General features: G+C 43.2%; 1 protein-coding gene across 3 annotated transcripts in view; it reads right to left on the minus strand.

The window, feature by feature from the left end:
* The window catches only part of RALY (RALY heterogeneous nuclear ribonucleoprotein), a 119,306-nt gene that overhangs the window by 23,665 nt on the left and 71,977 nt on the right, over positions 1–23,664 (minus strand). For all 3 annotated transcript variants that reach the window (XM_072112187.1, XM_072112185.1, XM_072112186.1), the window contains one exon: positions 8,656–8,925. In XM_072112187.1, the coding sequence (XP_071968288.1) occupies positions 8,656–8,911 (256 nt within the window). In that variant the 5' untranslated portion in view covers positions 8,912–8,925. The remainder of the gene's footprint in view (positions 1–8,655; positions 8,926–23,664) is intronic.

The following is a 23,664-nucleotide window of genomic DNA, read 5'->3' on the forward strand; positions in this document are numbered from 1 at the left end:
GAGGAGGTGGAGGTGGAGGAGGATGAGGAGGAAGAGGAGGAGAATGTTGGCGAGACACAAGAGGGGACCATTGTTGAGTCCTTTACTGTTCAGCGTGTATGGGCAGAAGAAGAGGAGTTGGAGGAGTTGGAGGAGGAGGAAATGGACAGTCAGGCCAGTGAGGGGAGTGAATTCTTACGCGTTGGTACTCTGGCGCATATGGCAGATTTCATGCTAGGCTGCCTATCCCGTGACCCTCGCGTTCAAAGAATTTATTCCAGCACCGATTACTGGGTGTTCACTCTCCTGGACCCACGGTACAAGCAAAATCTTTCCACTCTCATCCCTGCAGAGGAAAGGAGTGTGAGAATGCATGAATACCAGCAGGCCCTGGTGCACAAGCTGAAACAGTATTTCCCTTCTGACAGCGCTAGCGGCAGAGTGCGTAGTTCTGCGGGACAAGTAGCGAGGGAGAGTAGGCGAGCAGGCAGCTTGTCCAGCACTGGCAAGGGTACGCTTTACAAGGCTTTTGCCAGCTTTATGTCACCCCAGCAAGACACTGTCACCTGTCCCCAGTCTCGGCAGAGTAGGGCTGATCTTTACAGAAAGATGGTGAGGGAGTACGTAGCTGACCATACCATCGTCCTAAATGATCACACAGCTCCCTACAACTACTGGGTTTCAAAGCTGGACATGTGGCACGAACTGGCGCTGTACGCCTTGGAGGTTCTTGCCTGCCCTGCCGCTAGCGTCTTGTCCGAGCGGGTTTTCAGTGCAGCTGGTGGCATCATCACCGATAAGCGTACACGCCTGTCGACTGACAGCGCTGACAGGCTGACGCTTATTAAAATGAATAAAGGCTGGATTTCTCAGAATTTCCAATCTCCACCAGGTGAAGGAAGCTCAACCTGAATAATTGATCCACTCCTCCTCCTCCTCATTTTCCTCCTTCTCCTCCTCTTTGTACAGTAAAGCAGAGGAAAATGGCTATTTTTTGACAGGGCCCACTGGCTCTTGCTATAGTACTTCATGCATTTAATTTTTCTGGAGGGCCACCTACCCGGTCCTCTGTTTGAAACAATTTTTGTGAGTGCCACATACAGGCACTCAATCTATTCCATTTTACTGCAGGGCCACCTACCTGCTCCTCTGGTTTGAAACATTTTTGGGACTGCCACATACAGGCACTCAATCTATTCCATTTTACTGGAGGGCCACCTACCTGCTCCTCTGGTTTGAAAAATTTTTGGGACTGCCACATACAGGCACTCAATCTATTCCATTTTACTGCAGGGCCACCTACCTGCTCCTCTGGTTTGAAACATTTTTGGGACTGCCACATACAGGCACTCAATCTATTCCATTTTACTGGAGGGCCACCTACCTGCTCCTCTGGTTTGAAAAATTTTTGGGACTGCCACATACAGGCACTCAATCTATTCCATTTTACTGCAGGGCCACCTACCTGCTCCTCTGGTTTGAAACATTTTTGGGACTGCCACATACAGGCACTCAATCTATTCCATTTTACTGGAGGGCCACCTACCTGCTCCTCTGGTTTGAAAAATGTTTGGGACTGCCACATACAGGCACTATCCAAATTAAATTGTCTCCATAGCAGCCTCCACACGTTGTCTCCATTGCTACCTCCAAAAGTCGTCCATATAGCTGCCTCCATACATCGTCCCTTTATCAAACGAGGTGTGTCAGGCAGAAATTTGGGTTGTTTTCATGGATTCCACATCAAAGTTGTTAACTTTGTCGCCACCCTGCTGTGTTATCCACAAAATATACTGGCAAACTTTTACCATTTAGGGATATTATTTCAGCGCTTCTTGCGCATCTGTTTACATTCCCCTCACCCGGCATATCCTAAACTTATAAGAACGCTACTACACTTGATCTTATACAAAAGGTTCTTAGAAGTGCTGTTTGGGGAGTAGCCTAGAGACAGGGGCTTGAATTGGCGAAAGCTCGCCTGGCAGCGGAGCGCCAGCTCCATGCGCATCATGCGCTTCTTGCGCATCTGTTTACATTCCCCTCACCCGGCATATCCTAAACTTATAAGAACGCTACTACACTTGATCTTATACAAAAGGTTCTTAGAAGTGCTGTTTGGGGAGTAGCCTAGAGACAGGGGCTTGAATTGGCGAAAGCTCGCCTGGCAGCGGAGCGCCAGCTCCATGCGCATCATGCGCTTCTTGCGCATCTGTTTACATTCCCCTCACCCGGCATATCCTAAACTTATAAGAACGCTACTACACTTGATCTTATACAAAAGGTTCTTAGAAGTGCTGTTTGGGGAGTAGCCTAGAGACAGGGGCTTGAATTGGCGAAAGCTCGCCTGGCAGCGGAGCGCCAGCTCCATGCGCATCATGCGCTTCTTGCGCATCTGTTTACATTCCCCTCACCCGCCATATCCCAAACTTATAAGAACGCTACTACACTTAACTTGGTGCAGGCTGGGACCGAGTCTGACCCTGGGGCTGGTCATATACTGCCGACGCAGAGAATTGCGGGGCCTACCTCGGTCCAGGTCTCAAAGGCCTACTATACCTCCTCCCACCCCTCCTCCACCTCCTCCTCCTCCGAATTACCATCCGTGGGCATGGCGCCATCAGTCGGTAGCTCTAGGCACAGCAGCAGTGCCGTCGCTAAGCCACAGCAGGCGGTGCTGAAACTGCTGAGCCTAGGCGATAAAAGGCACACCGCCCAAGAGCTATTACAGGGCATTCCACATCAAAGTTGTTAACTTTGTCGCCACCCTGCTGTGTAATCCCCAAAATATACTTGCAAACTTTTACCATTTAGGGATATTATTTCAGCGCTTCTTGCGCATCTGTTTACATTCCCCTCACCCGCCATATCCTAAACTTATAAGAACGCTACTACACTTGATCTTATACAAAAGGTTCTTAGAAGTGCTGTTTGGGGAGTAGCCTATAGACAGGGGCTTGGATTGGCGAAAGCTCGCCTGGCAGCGGAGCGCCAGCTCCATGCCAAGATCCAACTAACATAGTTTTAACTGCAGCACCTTTAATCTACTACTAGTTCACTGCCTCCATACATGGTCCCCTTATCAAACGAGCTGTGTCAGGCAGAATTTTGGGTTGTTTTCATGGCTTCCATGTTAACTTTGTCGCCACCCTGCTGTGTAATCCACAAAATATACTGGCAAACTTTTATCATGTACCGATATTATTTGAGCGCTTCTTGCTCACCTCCTTTGGTTCCTCTCTGACACCCATTGGTTTGAAGCCTGAGTCCATTTAGGGTATGTTGCCATGCCACTCTCTAGCCTGCTGCCGCTGCCTCTGCCTCTGCATGCCGTCCCCTATAGTGTCAGGGTCAATTATTGGATGTTTTACATGCTATCTAGCTTCATTCTGTCACTCTGTCATGGCCATGCTGTTGCCCATAATTTTGGCATAATGGTGCGATTAAGCAGCCTCAGAGGCATCCATGCATGCTGCCCCTGCTGTTTCCTGTCCATTTCCGTGGTGTTTCCATCCTTTTCTGAGGTTCCCAGGTGTTTGGCCAAGCTTCCCTGTGCAGAGCCTTGGTCCCCTTGAAAAATGCTCGAGTCTCCCATTGACTTCAATGGGGTTCGTTATTCGAGACGAGCACTCGAGCATCGGGAAAAGTTCGTCTCGAATAACGAGTACCCGAGCATTTTAGTGTTCGCTCATCTCTAAAAGTAATGCCTTAAGAAGCTAAAAGAAAAGCAGAATGTAGGTGTGCTTGGTTTACAATCTTTCATCCTCTTGGTAGATTTCCTTTAAACTCCAAAGTTTAAAACTTTTATAGAGGCTTTACAATGGCCAACAATTAACCTTTTAGTTTTTTGTTTCTACCAGAAGCAGTCTAGTCTGGCAATGACAAATGTTGTCTGTAAATTACAATTTTTCTAATAAGGTATTATCCGCATAATACTTTTTATGACATATTTAATATCTCAAAGGTCTTGGGCGATATCATGTATACGTCACATCCATATAACTACTCATGGGTAGACTGCCAGAAGCGGCTTGATGCTTAAGTCATCTATCAAGGCGCCATGCTGCATCTAGTTTTTTTAAGAAGGACACGAATCTAATGGTCTTTCATGAATAAGTCACTTATTATAAGAAGTTTTCTGTGATTGCCAGTTGCTCTACAAGCATTGACATTCATTGTGTAGCGTTATAAATACTCTGTCTTCTGTTCTCATGATCATGTCTCCAATGGTGACCTTGCCATGGCCTCACTGATGTATGAGTTGCTGCTTGCTCCAGCCGCTATCCTGCAAATCATGGCATGAAGCTGACAACCAGCTCTACAGCAGTAATATGAGCATGAATGTGTGTGCCAGCCTCGGGAGAACCCGCCGTATATTATACCCGGAGCTGCCAGGCCAGGGAGGGCAAGCATATCATAGAGTGGAGAATCCTGCATTGCCTCACAGAGACAGATTTAAAACATCCCGAGGAGTCGTTCTGTAGATTTACTGCTCTGTCCACACGACCAAGTCACAGTGTCACTGTCGTTTTAGAATATTTGCTTGGAACAAGCTGGAGAATCTGTAATCTTGGAGCCTTGTATGAGGAGCAAAATGTGCATAGAAATCTAAGAGGGTTTATAAAGAAACCTAGCAGACGAAAAGAGCAAAATCTTGAGGGCCTTTTAGCTCCAATTATGCAAGAGATCTGGAAGATGATGAGCTTTGTTAAACTAATACAAAGGGCTTTTTAATGAAGACCTGTGGGTAATATTAGCGAGCAAAAGCAAATATTACAGGGGCTTGGCTAAGACCTTAATAGTCATTCTCCGGGAACAAAATCGGCATATACCGTAATATTGCGAACTTGATGGTGGTGGTAGAATTTCTGAAAAGTGAATAAATCTAGTATTGTACTCCTCATTCTGCAGGACCCAAAGATAATAGAAGACATTTATATGGTCCCCAATATAGAAATAGTTCAGAACTGCTTTTAAATACAGATGGTCTGTGGACCTAAATTTTCACAATCAGCCGTAACACTAATACCACCACCATGATTAGGTCCCCCTTGTGCTAAAACAGCTGTGACAACTTAAGATTTCTAAAAACACCAAGGCATTATCACAAGATCATTTAAACGATGAAGGCTGAAAAGTGTGGAACAACCCATCGATGGCAATTATTCTCCTGGATTGAGATTTGGGAGCTAAATCAACATCTAGAACTCAGTCATAGCCCACAACCTTCCAAAAGAATTTTTGCAATGTCAGGGGCGTAGAAATTAGATCAATGCCAATCGGAAATATTGTTGCCATAAAGGGATATTCTTGGTCAGTAACAATGGAATATGTCCACATGGGGGACAAGACCTGAGGTGGCCATCGATTTGCCTTTTTTAGGTGACCTACACACATGCACCAGGCGAGACACATAGTGCAAAAGAACCTTGAATCATAAGACCAGGTCATTGTGCAAAGTTTTGGTTCTGGTTCTCAGATACTTATTAAAGATATTTTTGGTGGTAGACAGGGGTTCATATGGGGACATCATATGGGACGCTAATCAAGGTCTATAAAGGCCAATATGAACTAAGTGTGATGCCGCACACAATAGCGTAGGGATCCACCAAAAAGAGGTCACCTTGAAGTGGTTGGTGGGCTTATACAATTTGATCAAAATGTAACTAAGAACCTCGAGTTCGTTATATAATGTTGCCTAGCGGCAGTAGATCATTGTATCATGTGTGGATGTGCGGTCCAGTTCTTTTTCTCTCCTCATGTTGGTTTAGTATATTCTATCCCTTCCTTTATGTTGTTTTTTGCCTGGCACCAGCACTCCGCCCCATTCGACCCAGGTGCTTTTAAATTAGCAGGAGACTGCATATAGGGGCCGCCTACTTCTTCTCAGCTAGTGCCTGAGACTACATGGAACAGTGAGCATTCAACACCTGTTCACACATGGTGAGCCTTTTTCCTGTTCACATGGTGTGGTATTGCATGGCGTCCGCCGCTTCTGTGGTTGCGGTGCTGGTGGGGACCCGGGCCTGGAGTCATGGGGGCTATGCCTGCCAGTACGGGTGCTGGGGGGAAACCAGGTCTTGGTCCCTGCTGGCGCTGTGCTACGGCGGTGGTGGATGCCATGTGATGCCGCACACAATAGCGTAGGGACCTACCAAAAAGAGGTCACCTTGAAGTGGTTGGTGGGCTTATACAATTTGATCAAAATGTAACTAAGAACCTCGAGTTCGTTATATAATGTAGCCTAGCGGCAGTAGATCATTGTGTCATGTGTGGATGTGCGGTCCAGTTCTTTTTCTCTCCTCATGATGAACTAAGTTAGTATTTGCTCCCGAAACATATAAACTAATCTTGGGTTCCTGAAAAATGGTTGCTTCTCTTTGGATAACTTTTTGATTTTGTAATCACTGCATTCCAAAAAAGACCGCCGTTTTAGACACTGGCTCTGACCCAGTCATCTAGTCTTCAAAATTTTAGGGCAAAGTTGCACAGACCCTCATGCTCTTCAATTATTTCAAACGTTTTCAATATATTAACTCAAAACTGGTGGTTCACTTGCTGCCTAATACACTGTATCACATCCCTTTAAAGGTACCATAAAAGTCTTTGTCATGTTTCAACCATTGGAACAATCCAACTATATCCTTCATTGGGTTGCTTGATACTTCTTGAAAGAAGGTTGCCTTAGGGTAAATAACTTGATCAGTTATCGTAAAAATATATTAAACCGTGTATATTAAGCATGACTTTTATCGGAATCTCATATCTGTCATAAGATATTCCATACTATATCTTGGATCAAAATCACAGAGAACGACGAGAATCCTGATGCCATCACAAGGTAGTTTTCTGGAGGACAACCACTTTAGAATCCAAAACTTTCACTGGATCCCAGGACACTTGAGACACTGCCAGGTACAGTGTATATGTAAACCCTTTGTTCATCTAAATAATACTGTAATGAGAGTAATCACAATGTAATCTGTAGTTACTATGTACATTTGTCCAAAGACTGCTTAAGGAGGTAGGACAAAAATTGTCTGCAAACATCATCTCACCATCGTAGATTATCTGGACACGTTACATTATGTCCTCATTACAGACTACCTGGACATGTCACATTATCTTGACAATCGAGTATTCCTCTCACTTATGAAATCTCCTTAATTTGTCCTAAAGAAGCCATTATATAACAAGATATGTCTTCTCGTGTTGAAGGAATTATTTTTGTCTGTTTTTAACCTTAAGCTGTTCTTGAATGTGTCCTCCATAAATCTTTACTTTCATAAGTAGTGCTGTATTCCTTAAAGGCGTTATCTCACCAAAGACACAGGATATGTGTGAAACTTTTTGGAGGGAAGACCAGAGATGGAGAGAATGGCTGGCTAAGGGTTCCCATAAGTCCTCCTTGTAATCGAGGTCCCAGTGCTCATGTGTGGCATTAAATGATAAGTGGGCCCGAACCGCAAAGTTCGGCTTCAAACCGAAGTTTGCGGGTTAAGGGGCCCTGGACCCGTCCTGAAACTTTGTCAGAATTTTGGCAGTGGGTTTGGCTCAAACCCCTCTACCATTGTCGCCCCTCTGTTCTGGCACCCATCGTGGGTGTTAACTCTTTAAATGCTGCTGGCAAAGTTGTCAATGGTATTAAAATGGCTAAACCACACTCACGGGCATGCCTCGATCCTACACAAAATGGTGATGCACGCATTTTACCAGCAGCATTTAACCAGTTGCTGGTTTGTTCAGCTGAACCATATAGTTATGAATGGAGCGGCAATCTTGCATGCACAATACTGTAGTTAAAGACTTATGGTCCATGGTTCTCCCAATCACTGCCCAGCGATGTGATAATGTGCCTTGATCCTATGGTGGATAAGTGTCTTTGGTGGGACATGGTCAGACATCATCAAGAGAGACCTGAGTTGTTAATTGGCTCATAATGACAGAAATATGATCCAGTTGAAGAAACTAATTTCCAACCAATGAGAACATTATAAAGTATAACTATTTTCAATGGTCTCTTTATAAAAAAGTTTCTTCTTCTGGAGCCCCAATGTTGGGTGAACGTTCAGTTAACACTAATGTATGATTCGAGAAGCTGGGAAATTTCTCTACAACTAAGACCTCTTAGAGGCATTGCTAAATCCTCTTGGTGTGAAAGCCTTCAAGCATAAAGAAAGAAAACATGTTCACATCCACTTATTTCATATTTACAAAGTGACCTTAGCTGTTCACACATACTATGTCGCTTGTATCTGGAGGACATTTTTGCTGTATACACATTGAGGGACATTTGTTAAAGTACATCTTAAGAAAAACCTTTCATCCCACGCTCTACTTATGATAACTCTTTGGACCTTTTCCGTTATGGAATGTTCTTTGCTAATGGAGCATAACACAAACAAGTTATACGTCTAGTGGTCTCAGGAATGGATAGAAGATACTTGACCTCCTCTGACATGAACATACGTAACCTGGCTCTACGTATACAGACTCATTGGATCACACTTGTTGAGGATCACCTACATTGATGGCTTGCTATGCATTAAGGCATGATTATAATTATGGAGTCTTAATGAAGTGACGAGGTCTAGAAAAATACAAGGTTCTATAACATCTTTAAAGAACAGGTGGTCGATAACTCATTAGTACACTCAATAGCAAGCAAGTTTTACATACCTAGTGTCTGTCCAGCCAGAACCCGTCCATTTTCCCCAAGAACAGCCCCCCGAGCATGCCTCTCATTCAAATACTGTACAAAAGCATATCCTTTATGCACCGAGCAGCCAACTACGCGCCCATATTTGGAGAAGATTGACTCGACATCGCTCTTCTTCACCACGGCTGTGTTTAGGTTGCCAATGAAGACTCTTGAATTCAGAGACTTGGGGTCATTTTTGTTGGTGATGTTGCTTGTGGCGGCTTTCAGGGACATTTTCTCCCCGTAGGCTGAAAATAATAAAAAAAAAAGTTAAGAAGCAGTGTACCTAAGCATCAAACAAACTGTGCAGCCATTATTTTTTAAGACCTCTCATCTTTGCAGTCAGTATCTCTAGTTTTTTTCCAACCCGCTTTGCGGCGGGCTCTGTTGAAAACCAGGTGCCACTTAAACTCCGGTCCCAGTTGTCGGCTAGTTCCATCTCCCGCGCTGGTCCAGAGGATCCACTGATCCTGACAGGGAAACCCATGATGGATAATGTGTGCATAGCCCTAGTTTATACCAATGAACATTATTATTATCTGACTTGGAAGTTTACCAGTTGAGCTGATGGAAATCACCGTCTCTTCAGAAAAAAAAGGCAAATATTGCAGGACACGTGGCAATTTTTAAGAAACTTATAGTGACTTTATAATTCCTGGTGCTATGGTGTCATCATTGGTGGCTGCTCCAACAACACAAATTACAACCAGGTTAACTGGATAGTATGGATACATAAAAGAACTGCATAAGCCCAAGCAGTAGGTATAAAATTCCTGATGCCCACCTGACACGGTTTACAACTCTATAATGTCTCTATACATTGGAACGTTTGCCGCCCCGCATTCATGTATTCATCTATCAATGTAAAAGAAGTGAGTCTGAGATATGTCACTTCTGCTATACTGGATGGCACATGCATGGCTGCTCCCATTGTTTATAAAGCGATAACTGGAAATTGGAATAAACATGTCATACTCTTCAGGCTTCTACAAGACAATTAGTGAGATGTTTTAGAAGATTGAATTATCTTGCATCGCTAAACCTTCACATACATGGCAGGAATGGACAGATCCCAGGAGCTAATTGAAAAGAGTTCCTGAAAATTACCTTTTGTGTTGGTTAAGTAAAGACATAAATCATACAACTGTGGTGGATTTTTTGGTTGCAATGTTTGGATTCAGTTCCTAAAAAATGCAAAGATTTCTATTGGTTTCCGAAAGCAGGACTAAGCCTGTACATGGCCTACAAATGAGCTGTATTATCCTATGTACTATATATGATCATTTCATGATATTATTTGTACCTATAACTCATTTCCCCTCACATTTTTAGGCAGCCTTCAATTTTTAAATCATATATTAATATTGAAAAGTAAGTGGAACCTGACCAGGTAATGTTGGTCACTAAAGCAACCATTGCGTCCTATAAGAACAATAAAAACCTTAATTTTTTTAGGGTTTGTGTCCAAAACAGTTAAAAATGGCCACATTCGCACTAACTGAAATAATTCTTTATGGATCAAATCACATGTCCATTTTTTTAATGGAATATATTTCCATTCCGTTACAGCATGTCCGACTCTGAGCTGGTTTCAGACTTGATTGTACAGAATGAGTTAGTGAAGAAAAAAAATGGACGGCACTTGATGGCAAATGAGTGCCAAACCTGTAAAAACGGATGGTTTCTAGGATACACTCTTGAATACCAAAATGTAATTCAAAAATGTATCATTTTCTTTAACACACATGAAACTCGAACAACTCAACATCCATATCTCACAGGTGAGAGTCGGCTTGGTGGTGAGCATCTAACCGTAATCTAGAGATTAGTCTGGCTGGATCCATCTTTGGTATTGCCGCATCTGCACAACGTATCATTGAAAGTGGGAATTACACCTTTTTAAGAAACCGCTAAGTATTACTATATAAAGGGGTCATTTGAGACCCTTAATGGTTATGTGAAGGTTGAAAAACCCATTGGGTAGTGCATGGCATTGCACCTAAGGGACGTTCAGATACAGACAGTAAAGCTGCAATAGCAATATAAACCATGGTCAGTTGTGCCACTGTTTTCGGAAAAAAAGCAGCCATGTTTTTCAACCTATGGACAACCACTGGTACATAAGAGCCTGTGGATGGTTAAGGGTCCCAAACAGGTTGTTGGTTAAGGGTTCCAAACAGGACCTACTGTGCATGGTCATGGTGTGATGTTGCACACAACGTGAGTGAGGTGAGCTCACACTGCTCATTTCCTAAGGATAAAGGTTTGTGCTGACCACTGGTGGCCAAAAAGGGGCACAAACAGGGGGTCGCTTTCATGTTGTGTGCATGAGGCCTTAGTTGCATAGCATTTGTTACTGAAGTTGTTAGACCTCATGTTCCAGGTCGCCCTGTAGCCGTGTAATCATATCTTCACTCACATCCAGAGCCGCTTGTCACTCTAACTGCGAGCAATTTAGGCTGTGGAAATTCTCAATGGTTATATAGAAAACCTGCTTTTGCCGTATATTAAAATAACACATCTAATATCACCAATGTCAGGTCCTGTTTAGACTTTCGCGGAGATTAAGGACAAGTGGTACATGATATTCTCAGTATCTCATTAACGTTTCCCTAACGACCCTGCGGCCTAATATGTGCGTTCCTTTATTGATTTGTATCCGAGCCACTTACCGTAACCTGCACATCGGGTCAGACACACAGTTATGAGCAATACAAGTAATTTGTTCTTCTACTGCATGAATGTCAGCATGACCAGTGGTGATAACTGGGTCACATTTCTTTTGGTAACCAGCATAGCCGAATGTGGTCTCGAAGGACAAAGTAATAAAACGTGGTTCTTTTTGAAGATGGTTGAAGGGGTTTTCCAACTAATATAAAATGTATCCCACTTCCGGAAGTGAGTAAAAAGAGTTCCGTCCTCGGTTAACTGTAGCCACATAAATAAATCCAAGCCAGTTACTGGCCTGATGGGTAAACGGCATGAGACTGCTGAGACCGGTGATTAGCTGTACAGGTTACCGGTAGAGGCTATGTTGTGTAATAGATTCTGTATGAATATTTTTCCGGCACTTAGCTTTGGACCAATTTTTTTAAAGGAAGCCTACAATGAGGAATCTACCATCATTAGTGGATCTGATGGTAGATTCCCCCTGCCTACATTTGCTCTAATCTGTCATTTAATAATTCTGGAACCTAACTTTATCTTAATAATATGTAACTTAACTGCAGAGGCTACTGGGGTGTGTACTAGCCTGGTATCGTGAGCTAAGGCTACTCCACACCCCAGTAGCCTCTGCAGGTAATTTACATATTACTAAAATAAGGTTTTTTAACAAGTTAGGTTAAATTCCAGGATTATTAAATTACAGATTAGGGCAGAGACAGTAAGAGGAATCTACCATCATATCTACTTCTTATAGTAGATTCCTCACGATAGGTTTCCTTTAAATTGCTGTCATGCACCTGAGAGCTTAGGGATGGGAGAAATTAAGAAAAATGTGTAAAGAAATTAACCAAACGGGATAGGATTTTCATTAAAGCGTTTTAGAGGACTGGGTGATATAGGTAGTTTAGAGTTGGTTGTATACGGATTCCTGGGACAATTGGAGAAACATTGGCAAAGACAGAACATCCCCTAAGGATAAGGAATGACAGAATAACTTGGTACAAACCCTTTGATATTAAACTTTATTGATACAAATTCATGTTTGTAGCTATTACATACAAATAAATGGCAAACACATATCCTAACTTTTACCCTGTCATATATAAATCCCCACTACTAGATCATCAAAAAGGACGTATGGGGAGTGTGAGTAGGTATTTTAGTGGCAGAGCATTCATCCGGTAATCTCATTGCAATTCCTTTGGAACAACCCAAGCCCTCACACACCAGAACCCAGAACCTTGTTTTTATCTGATTTCTAGTCATTATAATATATCCATAATACACGGACAAATTAATTTCAATGGGATTATATAAATGTTGTGGTTTCCACATGTGTGAGACCATTAGCCAAGTTGCAAAACTCGTCCGGTCCTAATCCTGCCCGTGTTTGCAGCTCAGGTAGTCTTTATTGAGGTCTATGATGTGTGAATGGATCTCACATCCCATTGACACATGGACAGCACAGAAATGTTAATTGCGGCCTGTGAAATGCTCGTTCCTTTAGCCTAAATTACATGTTGCAGGATAAGGTAGGACACATGATGTAATGGTATACGCTTAGGCTTCTGTATATTACATTGTGTAGTTGTAAATATCCATGTATTAAAGCATCATAGGGGTTTATGTACCTTATGCTGGTGCATGGCATGCCTGCGTATGTTGTTCCTCCTGTCCCTCTGGTGCGTTGGACATATCTGGAGGCTCCAACCTCCTGAAGTATATGGAGGTCAGATGTGCCCATCAGTACGGGGTGGCGTAGAATTGTTCTTTAACAGTCTATAGCTAGTGCGCAGGGGCAGGACCTTTCCACGCCGGTACATGCTGCCGCTGGGCCCGCTCCCTTCATACCCATCCACACCCACTTGGGCCCACCAGGAATTGTGATTATTTTACAACTTATACGCCAAAAAACGGATAAATTACAATGATATTTTGACATCAACTGTACTTTTTCCATGGAATTAGTTATTTTATTGCATTTTTACTCATTGCTTCAATTATAGAAATTCGTCTTCTACTGACCTCCCGATACACGGCTATTGTTACCCGGAGCATGTGGCAACCTTGTTATGACCGCGCTCTACTTCTGAAGGAAATTAAAACTGTTACAATGAGCAATTTATTAAAACAGAAAGGAAGGCAAATGATTCGATTTTGGGCTCCGACTAAATGTGTCAGTCATCAATTAAGCATAAAAAACACTCAGTGAACTGATGGCTTGTTAAATGAAAATCATTTCCTGACAAGAGGCAAAGCTTTTAGAAATGTATTATTAAATCACCCAATTATGGGATTTCTGATGAATGAGAGACATTGATCTGTGCGGTGTGTGCCTGCAACGTATCTGCAGTGTAAGAGGAGGAGTACACAATGCAATATACAGAACCCGGATTGGGACATGTAATCTACTGGATGCACGAAGATGAGCCGACATTGTATCATTGTACTACTTTTCATGAAAGTTTCCTTTAAAACTCTTACCAAAAACTGAAAATTCAGTTTTAGTTTTGAGTTGTGCTTTCTCTCTCAAAAAAAGTTACAAAATTGCTTCTGGTTTCCATTTGGGATTTGGTCAAAGTATCAGTCAATGTGGGTTAAAAGGCACTAGGGAACCTTATGGCCACGCATATCAGAAGGTCTTCCCCAAAGCCACAACTTTGAGAGCCCTCTTATCAAACTTTACCAGCCACAACTCTTTGGCCATGTATTGCCTTCAAAGGGGTTGTCCGGTTTCATTGATATATTTTTACAGTTAGTGTAAAAATAGAAAATAACTTGTTCTCACCTCTGTCTTTACTTCCGGTCCTGCATAGCACCTCTCACTTATACTGTGTTCTGTTACTATCTAGAGGCTCCGCGTTGATGTTGCATTAACAGCATGTTGCAGCTACATCCTTCTACTACAGCATATTTCAGGTTCCATGCACACAACTGTATTGGGGGCTGTGACTTAACCGCTCAAATTTGCAGCCAGATCCCAGCCCCGTGATCGAATTTGAGCAACCGTGCTGCAAAAGGACAGGTCTTATCCATGCTTGGATTTGCGGCATGGTGACCCATCTTCCAAAGGAGAGGGTAGGGGTGAGTAAAGCTCACTCCATCCTTCTCCACTTGGCCACGTGGTTTGCTGGGTTTTTGGCCTGGTTGAGCACATGTGCATGTGAATTAGGCCTTAGGCTTTAGTAAGCTTGGGCAGTGTCACAGGTGTTCCTGCGATCCATGGCGCTGCCCCATCCCATGGCCCACACTCACCTCTCCACGCTCCTGCTCCCGTCTCCATGCTCCGCTCCCTAGGGCAATCCCGGCACTCGTAAATTTAAAGGGTCAGCTCACTGCTGATTGGCACTGGCCACTTTTGGGTTTCCCTAAAAGCCGGCTGCTCCCATCAACCCCCGCCAGATCTTTGAGCTATTGTGATAAGAGAAAGCTGCCTTGTGTTGTTCCTTGCTCCTTGTTCCCATTCCCTGTCTCTGCCTTGATCTCCTGTTGTGACCCCGGACGTCACTTCTGCATGTCTGCTGCCTGCCCTGACTACCTGCTTGTGTCTGACTCCTTGACTGCCCGCTGAGTCTGTACCTCAACCTTGGCTGCCACAGCGGGCCTAGTGGCACCCCTGGAGCGACCTGGTGGCACCACGCTGCAGCCAGACCAACTCGCTTTGCGGTGGACAAGGTCCCAAAGACAATATTCATAATTGTCGGAAGTGATGTAGCCTGTTCTCCTTTGAAGCTCCTAACTCTCTTTTGGCATCAGAAGAGCTCTGCAGGTTCACGGCACCAAGTGCGGGAGGTGGCCGCTGTGTGTGATCCAAGTCAGTCTTGAAATGATATAGAGATTTTCTATATACTATTCATGGCACGTTTTGGCTCCCGCTAATGATTACCTTTTCCTCTTTACTCTAACAAGCTCTTAATGAGGTTTTGGATTAAAGGACATTATTGCAACTCAGTTTCTCCTTCCATGTATATTTCAGACTAAATGCTAATAGCAAACTTTCATGACAAAATGATTGCAATATATTCTTTTTGAAATGCACAGCATGTTTCCTGCTGCAACACTTAATGTTCTAGTTGGCGGTAGATCTACCTATGTAGAGAAGAACAGATCTCCTTTAAACCCGTCGTATACCACCTAAGGTTTATCGATATGAAAAACATTACCAGGAAGGTTAAAAGTTGACAAACAAGCTTTAGAGGTACCCCAATTATTTTAGGATCAGCAATCCCTTAAATAGAGATTACCTAGAGATTACTTGTGTTGTCCCAAAGCCACACTTTATCACCTATAATAGATCATGAATAGAGATGAGAGAATGGATGATTTAATTGATTTGTAGATTTGAAATGAATCTTCCATCATTCAGGCATCAAATCAAATCCATTTGATTTAATTAAAGAAAATGGAAAGAAATCCTAAAAAATGGTAACAAGAAACATTGACCGATTTAATCTGAACCAATAAAAGTCTCCAAGGTTTCAGTGAAGCAAATATTGCAAGATTCGTTACGCTTTCTACAAGAATACTCTCCCTTTAAAAGGACCAATGGTAGCGTATATGTATCACTGCTTTAGTTAGTGTCTATGAGACTGATAAATATAGCTTGGGTATGGACTTGGGTATGGACTTCGGTATGGAATTCTTTCTACGTGCGAATATGAATCCAGTCATACAAGGAACATGACACAAGGCACTTGAGGAAAGTGGGTGGTTTGACATGTATCATACATACAGACGACCCCTAGTTAGAGACGGACCTTTCTGACCACTGTGACCTTTGGTGAAGCTCTCTGGATGCTATTACTTTAGTCACAGGTATTCTAGAACATTTTTTAAACGCTGGCAAAAAATAAAATTTTTTACAGCACAAAAGTCTTTTATTATATAGTAAAGATCTGGCTACTTTTATGGTGAAGTGATCTGATCATCACTTTTGTGATCCGAGGATACATAAAGTACTTATTTACATCTTGTGAGAAAGTGAGAGGTGTCGTGTGGGAGAACCGCTATCTGTCCTACAGGCAGATAAAAGGCACATGGTAAAAGCCCTGGTTTTTTCTACAGTAACCCAAGGGTTAATGCAGACATGTGGTAAGCAGGAGTAGTCTGTTTGGTCCATGTTGGCCTAGCTAACATAGACACCTTTGTGTCTATAAAACACTTGAATTTTGGACTTTAACTCTGCGTTTGTCCCTGCTTCCTGCACTGCTACAAGGCATCTACCAGAGCAATTAATCACCACAATCTCCATACAACTTCCACGATCCTCCCATTTCATACGAAAGAAACAAAAAATAATCAAGTCATATGCCGATCTGAAAATATTTTGTTTTATGGAGGTGGGGGGGGGGGGGGTTGATGATTTTTGATGATCACATACCTGTGCATCTAATGTCAGATTTAATCATCACTATAATGGACTATACTTACTATTCCGCCAAGGTTCGCGCTGATTGTATGAATGTTTTATGTGTTTATAGAATAGTAATTCCAATGGTTTTTTAATTTAATGAAAAAACTACATTCATGTCTGCGTCGTTATAGAATCGTTTATAGAAGAAAGGGAAATTGTTATCCCAATGATGTGTAACTCCAGGTTTATTCGGTCTAGGAGCCACATAACATATCGTGGCTCCGAGTTTACCAGCTATAACGGTGTAATGAGTTGGTATGCTACTACTCCGTGATTATGTTTACTCCTGGCATCCAGTCATTTGCCTTTTGTCCTCCACTTTATAACGGGAATGAAACAGATGATATTGTATAAAGTGCACATTTATTGTCTACTGCCGTTTTCTCCCATTAAGTATATTGCATGGCTATGTCTGAAAATAACATTAGTAATGCACGTCTTTTCGGATATGACACTTTCTCGAAGCCAAAAGGCTCAGCTTAACCTTCTCTCTAATCTCCACTTCAAAACAAATATTGTAGACTACAATACCAGTCCCATTAACTAATAATAGGGCTGATTCATGGTTTCCATAGTAACTGCATCTCCGCCGCGCAGTGCGGCCTACAGGCTTCATCTGTTTCCATGGTGACAGAAATGAGCCTTGTCACTCTTTCACCATGTAGTTTTGTGGTAATATTGCCGCATAATTAATAGACAAGATAATTTGGTAATTACACTTATACCCATACAGCTTAATTATGTGATATTCCTTACAGAAGACCATGACAGGTGCAATGATTCTATTATAGCGTTATATTTAGTAAGCCCCTTTTTTAGACTAGGGTCTATTAATGCTGTCTTTGCTGTGTATGTTAGGTATTTCTGCTTTGAGTCTATGGGGCTTATTTACTAAGGGTCGTAGATCGCAGCTCTGAACAGTATTTAACAGGGGTTTGCGCTGGAATTGTGTCACGGCTGCGCTGGCTTCCATGCGACACGAATCGGGGGCGGGGCGTCGGATGATCCAACTGATTCGGACTGAGCGCGGGATTTAAGATTCAAATTTTGTTGCAAGACAATGCACTTATATGTACAAGGAAGAAGATGGTGAACTCTGTCAGACCTGAGCGGGGAAGCGACACATGCAGGATATCGGGTGTACGATCAAAGTGAATCGCGGCACAGTGCATTATCGGCGGACAATGCACTTTCTGTAAACTCAAGGAATGGATAAGTAAATGTACCCCCATATGTTGCCACCAGGCCAGTATTTTTACTCTTATACAGTATAAGACTCTTATTATACATATAGCAGGGCACAGAAAACCTGGGGTACTCCTCAACCCTCCCCTCTCCATATGAAGCTAAGCGGCCGCACTGCATATTGGTCCGATTTTTTGGACACGCTCTATATGTTGTGGCACAGCTGCCTAGCTCAGTAAGGATGTGGCGAGACACAATGGAGAGACCACACTGTCACTAGGGCCATAGACCTTTTTGGGGGCTGTCATCTGGCCACAGTTTGTGCTACCAGATCACAGCCTTAATGAGACCGCGTATTGGCTTAGACCAATTGGGCCACATGGATACCTGGTGACTTTCTGTCATACAGAATGTCAATCTGTGGAATAGCCTGCCTCAGGCGCTGGTCACAGCAGGGACAGCAGAGAGCTTCAAGAAGGGTCTAGATGACTTTTTACACCTAAATAACATTGATGGTTATGTTATATAGAATTGTTTCCCCTAAATTCCTTCCTCATCCAATCCCTTCCTTTCCTTGGTTGAACTTGATGGACAGGTGTCTTTTTTCAACCGTATAAACTATGTTACTATGTTACTAGACAGGTGTACCTTTAGTTTTCCTGTGTGAAACCTGGCAAGGGGCATTACTTGAGGTTGTGCAGAGCATGTGGTCGCACCCTGGCCCAGTGAACCTATAAAGTGTCTATTCCCCTTTTGAGAGGTAATATAAACCATAGTTGAGGCGGCCTAGGACAGATTTTGCATTTGGGTCTAGCAGATCTATGTTACACCTGTCCTATCCAAGTACTTAAATAGTATTATAACATTTATACCATTTGCTAAATGATGATCTATAGACGACTTATTAAGTTGGATGCCCATACTTGGTATCCGTAGGCTCCAGGAAAAAGAGAAAAACTTAAACTCCTGTAAGAATCGCCAAACCTCTTTGACTGGTGCAGAGTAGATACTTCACCAGACACATTTCAACCCCAAAATGTTAATTCAGGTCAGGCCCGCCGACCAGGTCAACATCAATGGTGAGGGTATGTTAGAAAAATATCCCCCTAGACAGCAGACTGGAAATGTAGGCAAATGTGTATATGGCCTTTAGAGATTTATTTTACTGCCATGTTACATTTGTAGATGTACCATATAAAAGTAATAGCTGTACATAAAAAGTTGAGTAACTTAGACCACTTTCATCCTTTAAGATTTTACATCGGTACTTCTAAGCCAAAGTCAGGGGTGGAGAATATGGGGCACATTTACTAAGGGTCCGCAGCCGCGAATTTGTCGGGTTTTTCCCGAATATTTCCGTTTTGCGCTGTATTTCACGGGATTGTGGCACACGCGATCGATTTTTGCCGCAATCGCGCCGACTTTCACGCGACAGAAATCGGGGGGGGGTGGCCGCCGGACAACCCGAAGGATTCGGAAAAACTGCGGAATTTAAAAAGCCATTTGGGTCGCAAGATCAAGCACTCACATACACCAGAAAAAGCAAGTGAACTCCGGCGGACCTCGGCGCAGCAGCAACACCTGGTGAATATCGGCGCACGGACCTTAGTGAATCCCGGCCGGACCCGAATCCAGCGCAGAGAACGCGCCGCTGGATCGCGAATGGACCAGGTAAGTAAATCTGCCCCTATGGGGGTCATTTACTAAGGGCCCGATTCGCGTTTTCCCGACGTGTTACCCGAATATTTCCGATTTGCGCCGCTTGTACATGAATTGCCCCGGGTTTTTGGCGCACGCGATCGGATTGTGGCGCATCGGGGCCGGCATGCGCGCGACAGAAATCGGGGGGCGTGGCCGACGAAAACCCGACGTATTCGGAAAAACCGCCGCATTTAAAATCCGAAAATGTGTCGCTTGGGGAGCGCTCACCTTCACCTTCTATGGGATGGTGCATTCCGGGGCGTTAAGATTATTTTCGGCGCTGCAGCGCCACCTGGTGGACGGCGGAGGAACTACCATCTTAAATCCCAGCCGGACCCGAATCCTGTGCAGAGAACGCGCCGCTGGATCGCGAATGGGCCGGGTAAGTAAATGTGCCCCTATGTGTCTCATACACACCTTGTACATCACTCATACATTTCTTATAGATGGGGATCCCATGAACCATCACAAAAAAACAGAATCCCCATCCATAACCACTACAAATGGAAAAGTGGAATATCCAGTGAAGTAATAAAAGGGAGCTGTGCACCTAAGAACAAATTTTAACTTGAAGATCAATTATCATGTACTAGTCTTGAATTATTCAAGGTCTGCTGGTTATAAATATTCAAAGGTCTGCTGGTTATTCCTGGAAACAGTCAACCAGTGTGAAGTAGCATAACTTACATGGTACCAGGCACTTTTCCACTGGATAGCACCAGATTTGGGGCACATTTACTAAGGACTGTGCGCCAGTTTTCTGTTGGACTTTGCACGTGCTTTCTAGTGAAAACTGTATGCACAGGTATTTAAGAAGGGTCCACGCCAAATTTGTATCGCACCTGACCTATTTGTGGTGCGGCTGCAGTAGTCATCATGCGACACAATTTTCTGCACTGAAGGGGGCGTTCCGGTGCTCAGTCGAACCGTGTGCCACTTTTATCATGCAGAGTCTGACAAAAGTGTGTTGCACGCCCCATGTTAAAGGTGCACAAAAAAAAAAACGGTGATGTATTCAGTGGGAGCAGTGCAGGGCGCACCAGATTCATGATTCATTAAGAATCTAGCGCCCCCTGCACTATACACAGGCAAACTGCACATATTGGAGTCTGCACTGTGTTTAGTAAATGTGTCCTATTGTGTCAGTTCTAACCGCACGCTTCCACAGGTATCTTGTACCGGGTATTTTTTTTACACCTCTCCTACAATTTTCGAAACAAATCTCCCCATAAAAAGATAAAAGCAAGTGACAGAGCTAGATAGCACTTGTGCAGCCATGTGTGCTCCCTGGCACTTGTGCCTGTTTGCAGGCAGCCGCACATCACTCGGTTAACCAGCACCTGCGTAGCCTAACGCTCCATGGAGCGTATAACCGCAAACACCGGGACTACTGGCTGCATAGCTCCAGGTCAACAGTATCAAGTCTGTGAAGACTAGAAGCTTGAGGGAAAATCTATAGATGACATGTTTAAGTAATGTAAAGTCACTGGCTTAAAGTTACAATACAATAGGGCAGGAATAAAACAGACTGAGAACTGAGTATAACATGCGCTGCGTTAGACTATTCTCTTCTTGAGTTCTTCCTCAGGTTCCTTGGGTTCATCAGATAAAATATTCTTTACATCCCCACTTTATTAACCACTAGGATAGGGATTCCCCATAATCAACAAAATGTTTCATCTTCTTCCTGATGCATGTGAGTGCTGATCTTGAGACACAATTTGAACAGTAAATTCCACGGTTTGTTCCGAATCAGTCGGGTTGTCCAACGGCCATGCCCCCCGATTTGTGTTGCATACAAGGCGGCGACGATGCGCTAAAATCTGATTGCGTGCACCAAAAAACCCAGTGCAATTCAGGGCAAAATGGAAATATTAGGGAAACCCGACAGAAATGCGTCCGACGTGCTGAACAACACCTTTCCATTTCCATGGAAATGTGTAAATGAATTGACAAAATGAGTTACCTTTCCTTGTTACCATACACAAATAACTCTCACTATCAAACCAGAGGTCGAAATCTTAGGCCCCTTCTACACTCACGAGTGTGATGCAGAAAACTCGCATCACACTCGCAATGTGTGCTGCTCGGATCGCACGACCTGAACGCTGAAAACCGGAACTGACATGCTGAGTTCTGGTTTTCAGCGTTCGGACCGTGCGATCCAAGCATGCGTTGCGAGTGTGATGCGAGTATAGAAGGGGCCTTAAAGGGGTTGTTCACTTTAAGCACATTCCAGCAATTAATTGATATTGTATATGTAAAGGTTGTACAAATTTGCAATATACTTTCTGCATCTATTATTTACAGTTTTCTAGATCTTTTCTTGCTGTCATGCAACAGAAAAGTTCATTCATCACTTTCCATGGTCATGTGATGCCACACAGGTGGCCAGTTAGTATCCCACAGCTCTGATATTTTGTGATATAACAAGCTGTGCACCTGTGTGACATCACATGACCATGGACGGGTGTTTATCTACAGGAAGTAAAGAATGAAGTTTCCTTCTGCATCGCAGCAAGAAGAGGTCTAGAAAAACTGATAAGAAAGGATAGAGCAAGTATCAATTAATGGCTGGAATGTGCTTAAAGTGAACAACCCCTTTAAGAAGAGTCTACAATTACATTACATTATCTAACCCTAAGTTAGTACTAGGAAAAGGTCTCTGCTACCATCCGTTTCTATAGATCCTATGATATCATTAAAGATACATTTTGTAGACATCATGGATCCTTTAGAATTGGACAATGTGACACCCTTGTGAATACAATTTAGTAAATGGCCTTATTCAGCAGAGATCTATAATACAGACAATGGGGGATATTTATCATACGCTGGCGCTCGTGCCTCTTCATGTATCGGGCTGCCAGTTGCGTAGCGTTTATCCTACGCCAGGCCCTGCCTGGCGTAGAAAAAAACGCAACCGGCGACTTTTCACGTATGAAAAGTCGCCGGAAGCAGCGAGTGCGCAGGCGCGGGGACAGTAACGCCCCGCGCCGGCCCACTCCCGTCCGGCCGCGCCCCCCGCTCGGCCGGCCGCGCCCCCCCTTCACCCCACTGGCGTGAAGGTGGCGGATTGGGGAAAATAATCGCAAAAGCTAGCAATAAGCTAGCATTTGCGATTATTTCAGGGCCTCTGCGCCAGTGGCGGTGCGCAGAGGTCCTGATAAATATGCCCCAATATCCCAGGATTCAAGGTGGGGGGCCTATGGCTACCCAAACCACTCAACAGGTTTGATACTGCCTTGTAGAGACTACCCAAAAAGGGACCTCCAGCCCAGAATCCTCAAACACGGGACTTTCTAGAACATTTGAAGGTTCTCCATTGGTCCTTAAACTGCAGAGTTGAATGCTGGTAGAAGGGAACTCCCCCCTCTTCCCTTCTTTTCCAAGCTGGTTCTTATGTAGACCGTAAATTGCAAACCCTTAAATAAAATCAGTCCTGTGGGGTCCCACAATTTTCATGCAGCCCTGGGCCCATGATAGTCATAGACCACCCCTTTGTACTGGGTGGGAGGTGCTCTTTACAGTGGCTCTCCCCACCGGCTCAGAATGTACATGTATCCCATCTTAGAAGCATCTTTAGCACTAATTTGATAAAATTGTATAATCTTAATTTTTTAATTACTTTTTCTAAGCATGGTACTAAAGCAGTTGCCATTACTTTGGTATGAATTTTAATTAAGTCCCTATTATTATATTCTAATTGTATTACATTTTTTGCACATTCTTTACTACAATCTATTGGCCAGTATTAATAATATTTTGTTATAAGATTTTTTTTATTGTTTGGAATAATTCTTAACTTGACTTATTAAACATATTAATCGATCATTGTGCTGCATCAGATCAATTCCAGCTTTATGATATTGTACAAATGCTAATTTTATGAGGTTTTCATTTTATTACAGAATATTAATGCTGATGTAATTGCATAATAATTGTGATGATATTTTATTGCGTGATAAAAATGCAAATTTTATTGCACGCTTAATTATTAATAGTATTAAAGAGCAATTTA

The sequence above is a fragment of the Engystomops pustulosus genome, chromosome 6 (genome assembly GCF_040894005.1).
Source record: "Engystomops pustulosus chromosome 6, aEngPut4.maternal, whole genome shotgun sequence".
Lineage (NCBI taxonomy): Eukaryota > Metazoa > Chordata > Amphibia > Anura > Leptodactylidae > Engystomops > Engystomops pustulosus.